This window comes from Penaeus japonicus, unplaced genomic scaffold (genome assembly GCF_977035675.1).
Source record: "Penaeus japonicus unplaced genomic scaffold, GWHDUDI00000001_assembly GWHDUDI00000026, whole genome shotgun sequence".
NCBI lineage: Eukaryota > Metazoa > Arthropoda > Malacostraca > Decapoda > Penaeidae > Penaeus > Penaeus japonicus.
The window spans coordinates 28610348-28617757 of record NW_028234428.1 but is presented as its reverse complement, the minus strand read 5'-3'; the positions used below and the strand labels follow the sequence as shown (position 1 = coordinate 28617757).

Genomic DNA, 7410 nt, shown 5'->3' with positions numbered 1-7410 from the left:
TTATTTAGTCTTCATTTGTTTAACTATGGACTTAATAACGTGCATGACGTATTTGTTCATTTTTCATCTATCAACCTGTCTATCTGTGTATACTTTGATAGACAAATTGACAAAGAATCATAGACTCACTTTCTTGTCCATCTCTCTCTCTCACTCTCTCTTTATTTCTTATGTCTTTGTATCTTTATCTCTCTCTCTCTCTCTCTCTCTATCTCTCTCTCTTTCTCTCTCTCTCTCTCTCTCTTTCTCTCTCTCTCTCTCTCTCTCTCTCTCTCTCTCTCTCTCTCTTTCTCTTTCCATTTATGCATCTATCGTTATATCTATCTATCTATTTCCCAATTTATTTATTTATCAATCTACCTATCTACCAAAAAACAATATACAGACAACTAGTCAGTCTATCAGGCAGGCAGGCAAACAGACATGCAGACAGCCAGACAGGTAGCCAGATAGCTAGACAGGCAGACAGCCAGACAGATAGACAGATAGACAGACAGACAGATAGACAAACAGACAGAAAACAGATAGACAGACAGACAGATAGACAGACAGACAGAAAACAGATAGACAGACAGACAGACAGAAAAACAGATTGACAGACAGACAGAAAGCTAGACAGACAGGCAGACAGCCAGATAGCTAGACATATAGATAGAAAACAGATAGACAGACAGACAGCCGGCCAGATAGACAGACAGACAGACAGATAGACACACAGACACACAGACAGACAGACAGAAAACAGACAAACAGACAGACAGAAAACAAATAGACAGACAAACAGATAGACACCACTCTTCCAGCTACGAACTCCTACTGGCTGAGGACGGGCAGTGGGGGGGTGTCCTACCCAACGGCACTGTCACTGGGATGGTTGGAATGGTCGCTCGCCGAGAGGTCCACTTTGCCATCAACGAAGTCACGATCACAGGTTGGTTGCATTTGGTTGAGTTTGGTTTCGATATTTTGAGGTTGGTTTGGGTTGGTAGGAAGCTCCGGGGGGAATGAGCATGGGTGAAGGTAGTGGTCGTTTAGGTATTATTGTGGTATGGTTGGTGTGGTTTTGTTATTGTTAATTGGGTTTGGTTGAGGGTGGGATTTTTTGATGGATTGAGGTGGATTGAGGTTGACTACTGGGGTTGGTTGCATGACGTGGTTAGATTTGGTGGTCTTTTGGTTAGAGTTGGGTTGAAATTTTATCATTATTGTTGCTCTTGTTATTACTATTATTATCATTATTATCAAACGTTATTATTGTTATTACTATTATTATCGTTATTATCAAACGTCATTATTGTTATTACTATTATTATCATTATTATCATCATTGTCAACGTTATTGGTGTTATTATTATTATTATTATTATCATTATTGGTATTATGATTATCAATATCATTAACATTATCATTGTTGTTACTATAATTATCAGTACTGATCACTATCATTAGCATATTAAGGAGCATGACTGTTATCATAATCCTTATCATAATTGCCATTATTATCATTCTTGTCAACATCTTTCTACTTTTTTTTTCAACCAAATAAACAAAATCACGGTTTCCATATACATTTTTTTCATCATTTATATCTTCCTTTTTTATCTTCATATTTTTTTTTCTTGTTCTACCCTTTCTTCTTCTATTTCGCCTTTTTACTCTTCTTTTCCTTTTTCTCCTTTTTCTTCTTCTTCTTCTTAGATCCCTTATCTTTTCTCTCCTTCTCTTCTTTTATTCTTATTTATATCATTTTTATTTCTATTTCTATTTCTATTTTTCTTCCTCTTCGTCTTATTATTTTTAGCATCCTTATTATTATAATCATTGCGGTTATTATCGTCATTATCATCAGTAATCTTGATATAACTATTATTAATATTATTATTATTATAATTATCACTCTTATTACTATCATTACCATTATTCTTACTATTATCATTATCATCATCACTATCACTGTTATTATCATCAGTAATATCATTATCATTACTATTATCATTATCATCACCTTTATCATTATCATCATCATTATCATCATCTTTATTATAATTATCATCATCATTCTTATCCTTATTATCCAGGTCCCCGAGAAGTCGTTGTGGATTTCACCCTCCCTTACTTCCTTGAATCTTCTACCTTGATATCTCCAGCCCCGGCAGAGAAGAGCAGAGCTTTTGCCGTTTTCTCTCCGTTCACGTCTACGGTAAGGTGAATGGGGAGGTGAGGGGGGAGGGGGGAGGGGAGGGCGTTAAAGAGAAGGGAAGGGTGATAGCTGAGAAGACTGGAGAGAGGAATTAGTTCATTAAAGGAGATGTGTAATTCTGGTGGATGAGTATGACTAGGTGGGTGGGGGGAGGGGAGGGGTTAAAAGGGTTATAGTTGAACATATTAGAGAGAAGGATTAATTAATGGATATATGCAATACTGATGATGAATAAGCATAACTAGACTGACTTGAATATAGTATCAAGATGGTTTTCTTAATCTCTTAATAGTTTGTCTTTTTTCATGTTACTGTGTCAATGATATAGCGATTCGGTTTGTTTGTTTGTTTCATTATACTCTTCGTTAAAGTCTATGTAAAAGAGGCCTTTTAATATTCAGAACTTGCTATGTTACATCTACCAAATGCTATAGATACGATTTGTCATAATCAATCTGGCATTCATTTCAAAGGTGGTTATTTCAAAATCATATTTTCATCATCAATAAATACCCCCCCCCCCCTTTGCTAGGAAACAACGCGAAATGCTTCATCTTTTGAGAATCATTCAGTCATCCATTCCATTCAGAGGATCAAACAGAAAACTAAACTATTCCACCATTCATAAAAAAAATTCAGTTTAGTATTAAAAAGTAGACTTCAAACGCCCGTAATGGGAGGTCAGGGAAACTAGTTGTGATCCAATTTTCTACCATTTTCTTGAAGGAATCCGTTTCAAAACCCTTAGGTTGAGAGTGATTGACTTACTGTGTCCAAACCTTTCTTTAATTCAATATTTTGGCTTTGTGGCTTTCCCTATATAAAGGTCTTTTGCATCAAGCTACGAGGATGCCATTACCATCAATACAATATTTTGTTTCTTGTCGTGAATGGAGCAGTTTTCCTGATGAAAAAATGAATACCATAATGGAATATACAGTAACCCCTTTCAACGTACATCAACTGTGAGAGAGAATATTTATCATTATGCTAGTGAGCTCTGATATATATTTTAGGGAGATTTAAAGGACAAAGACAGAGTTGAGAAGGCTCAAACAACAACAAACTTCTCCATAAGCCGGCGATCCCTAAAAGTACATTTTGGAAAGACAGGTCTTCTTCTTTCACATCACCAAAAAAAAAAAAAAAATAATAATAATAATTACAAAAAAATAATAATTAAGAAAATAAACAAAGCCATTCTTATTTCCGCCGATACAACAGGTTTGGTTCATAATATTTACGGCGACTCTGGCAGTGGGTCCGGTTCTGTGGATGGTCAGTCGAATACAAGATAACTTCATGGGATCCAATGCTCGATTTTCCCAGAGTCTGTCCACATGCGTCTTCAACATGTTCCGATCTCTTGTGGTGCAGGGAAATAGGATCGAACGCCCTCAGTGGTCTCTGCGGTTTATTCTCTTCACGTGGTTCTTCTTCTGTTATGTTGTTTATGGTTCGTATGTGTATTGTTTTTATGTGTGTGTGTTGGTTTTGTTGTTGTTTTTTACTGTGTTGGTGTCTAGAATAAATCGATCCCAGTTTTAAAAATTATTAGGAAAGCTTTGATTAATGTTGTACTTACGTTTGAGACAATTTTGTCATCTGAAATTCTAGTAAACGTTTGTCAAAAAACATTTCTCTCTCTCTCTCTCTCTCTCTCTCTCTCTCTCTCTCTCTCTCTCTCTCTCTCTCTCTCTCTCTCTCTCTCTCTCTCTCTCTCTCTCTCTCTCTCTCTCTCTCTCTCTCAAACTATCTATCTTTCTATATATCAATCTCTATCCCTCTCCCTCTCTACCAACCTATCTATCTATTTCTCTCTTTCCCTCTCCATCTCTCTTTCTCCCATTATCCTTTTATCCTATTCCTCACTCTTATCATTCCCTCTCCAACAGCACTCTACGCAGGGACGCTCACGGCCATGCTCGCTATCCCATCGTACGAAAAGCCAATCGACTCTTTATGGGATTTGCTGGACGCCATTAAGAACGAGGGGTACATGCTTAATGTTGTTTTCCAGTCGGCAAATGAGTTCGTCTTTAAGGTTTGTCGTTTTCGTGATCTTTTAACGAGAGAATTATCAAATCAAATGTAAAGCATGATGTTATGGTTATTTCTTATTGAATAAAACTATAAAAACGGGGGATACATGCCTAAAATCGTATTCTCGCTAGTTTATTATAAGTTCGTCGTTAAGTTTGTTAGTCGTTAGTGTGTGTGTGTGTGTGTGAGTGTATATGTACGTATATCATATAAAGCTAATAGCGTTAGCAACTAAAATCCTCGTTTTCGCCTGGCAGGAAGCCACCGAAGGAATCTACAAGGAATTGTGGGACGTGTTTGATCCAGCCGTTGGGTTTGTGTACAGCTGGACGGAAGGCATCGAGAAGGTAAAAGGAAAACTAACATATATATATATATATATATATATATATATATATATATATATATATATATATATATATATATATATATATATATATATGTGTGTGTGTGTGTGTGTGTGTGTGTGTGTGTGTGTGTGTGTGTGTGTGTGTATATATATATATATATATATATATGTGTGTGTGTGTGTGTGTGTGTGTGTGTGTGTGTGTGTGTGTGTGTCTGTATATACACAGACACAGATATATACACACAAATACATATATATCACGTTTTTCTCCCGTCCCTCCCCTCTCACACTCCTCTTCCCCTGTCTTCTCTCTCACTTTTCTCGTCCTCTCTCGCCTTTCTCTCCCTTCCCTTTCCCATCTCTCTTCCCTTCTCTCACTTCTTTCCTTTCTCACTACTCCTGCTCCATCATCCTCCCACCTCCCACCTCTCTCTTCCCCTCTCTCCCTCCCCTCTCACATTTTCTTCCCTTCTTTCACTCCTCTCCTATCTTCTCTTCCCCTCTTTCACACCTATCCTCTCTTCTCTTCCCCTCTCTCCTCCTCTATCACCCCTCTCCTTTTCTCCTTCCTCTCTCCCTCCCCTCTCCTCCCCTCCTCCTCTCTCACACCTCCTTTTCCTTATCCTCCCTTCCCCTCCCCTTCTCTCTCCCTCCCCCTCTCTCCCGTTTCTCTCTCCCCCTCTCTCCCGTCCCTCTCTCCCTCTTCTCTCCCGTCCTTCTTAAATCTCCCCTCCTCCTCTCACCCTCCCCCTCTCTCCCGTATCCCCCTCCCCCTCTCCCGTCCCTCTCTCCCTCTTCTCACCCACCCTCTCACCCCACCCACACCCTCATCCCTCCTCTCACCCTCCTCTCTCACCCCACCAACACCCTCATCCCCCCTCTCACCCTCCTCTCTCACCCCACCCACCCCCTCATCCCCTCTCACACCCACCCCCCACTCCCTCTCACCACCCCACCAACCCCCCAACCCCCCACCCAACCCATCCCCTTCCCCCCGACAGGTCCTGACCGGCAAATTCTCCTACATGAACGCCCAGCTCGGCGCCGAAATCCGAGCGCTTCGTCTCGGTCGCCAGCGCTTCCACTTCGCCAAGAGCACCTTCTACCCTCAGCGCTACGGCATGGCGTTGATTGACGGTGCTCCCTTCAAGGAGATGTTTGATCAAGTGTGAGTGGGTGGAGGGGCTTGGCTTTTCTTTGTGTTGGTTTTGGGGTGGGTTTTGTTGTTTTTGTGGTGGGTTTTGTTGGGTTTGTTTTGTTTTTGTGTTGTGTTTTGTTGTTGTTGTTTTTCTGTTTTTTTGTGGGGGGGGGTTTGTTGGGTTTGTTTTGTTTTTGTGTTGTGTTTTGTTGTTGTTTTTTTTGTTTTTTTTTGTGGGGGGGGTTTTGTTGTTTTTGAGGTGGATTTTGTTGGTATTGTATTTTGTGTTGTTTTTTTGTGGGTTTGTTTTGTGTTGTTGTATTTGTGTTGTTTTTTGTGTTGCGTTTTGTTGTTTTTGTGTTGGTATGTTATTTTTGTGTTGTTTTTTGTGGGTTTGTTTTGTGTTGTTGTTTTTGTGTTGCGTTTTGTTGTTTTTGTGTTGGTATGTTGTTTTTGTGTTGTTTTTTGTGGGGGTTTTGTTATTTTTGTGTTGTTTTCTGTTATTTTTGTGTTGTTGTTGTTTTTTGTGGGGGTTTTGTTGTTTTTGTGTTGCTTTTTTGTGTTGGGTTTTGTTGTTTTTGTGTTGTTGTTTTTATGTTGTTTTTTGTGGGGGTTTTATTGTTTTTGTGTTGTTTTTTGTGTTTGGTTTTGTTGTTTTTGTGTTGTTTTTTCAGGGGGTTTTGTTGTTTTTTGTGTTTGGTTTTGTTGTTTTTGTGTTGTTTTTTTGTGCTGTGTTTTGTTGTTTTTGTGTTGTTTTTTGTGTTGGGTTTTATTTGTTTTTTTTGTGATATGTTTTCTTGTTTTTGTGTTGGGTTATGTTGTTCTGTTGTGTTATGTTGCTTTTATGTTGTGTTAGATTGTTCTGTTGTGTTTTGTTGCTCTAGTGCACCATGTTGTTCTGTTCTGTTCTGTTGCACTATGTTGCTCTGTTCTGTTCTGTTGTTGTTTTTTTATGTTGTTTGTTGTGTTATGTTGTTTTTGTGTTGTTTTTATGTTATGTTGTGTTATGTTGTTATTGTGTTTTGTGTTGTTTTTTATGTTATGTTGTGTTATGTTGTTATTGTGTTGTGTTATGTTGTTTTTTTGCGTTGTGTTATGTTGTTCTGTTGTGCTTTTTTTTTTTGTTGTTGTGTTGTGTTATGTTGGTCAGTTGTGCTATGTTGTTTTTTGTTGTGTTATTGTTCTGTTGTCTTATGCTGCTCTGTTGTGTTATGTTGTTCTGTTGTCTTATGTTGTTTTTTTATTTGATTTTCTTATTTTGTGATCATATTTATGTTATTTCATGTTATCTTTTTGTGATATGTTAGTTTATTATAATTGTACCTTATTTTATGTAGTTTAATTATTTTCTCTTTATATGTTATTTTATGTAATTCCATTATTTTTACTGTGTCATTTTACGTAATTCCATTATTTTCATTGTGTTATTCTATGTAATTCCATAATTTTCATTATTTTATGGAATTCCACTATTTTCATAATTTTATGGAATTCCATTTTTTTCATTATGTTATTTTACATAATTCCATTATTTTCATTGTGTTATTTTATGTAATTCGATTATTTCCATTGTTTTATTTTACGTAATTCCATTATTTTTGTTGTTATTTTACGCAATTCCATTATTTTCGTAAAATAACACATTGAAAATTGTGTTGTTTTATGTAATCTCACTAT

The 7410-nt window shown here is 37.4% G+C and overlaps 1 protein-coding gene across 1 annotated transcript in view; it reads left to right on the top strand.

Annotated features, from left to right (window-relative positions):
* Positions 1 to 855: 855 nt before the first annotated feature.
* Positions 856 to 7410, top strand: part of LOC147468847 (glutamate receptor ionotropic, delta-1-like) — a 7497-nt gene continuing 942 nt past the window's right edge. The window contains exons 1-6 of the mRNA XM_086552402.1: positions 856 to 931; positions 2079 to 2200; positions 3425 to 3656; positions 4096 to 4244; positions 4501 to 4590; positions 5597 to 5763. Of these exons, the coding sequence (XP_086408528.1) occupies positions 871 to 931; positions 2079 to 2200; positions 3425 to 3656; positions 4096 to 4244; positions 4501 to 4590; positions 5597 to 5763 (821 nt within the window). The 5' untranslated portion in view covers positions 856 to 870. The remainder of the gene's footprint in view (positions 932 to 2078; positions 2201 to 3424; positions 3657 to 4095; positions 4245 to 4500; positions 4591 to 5596; positions 5764 to 7410) is intronic.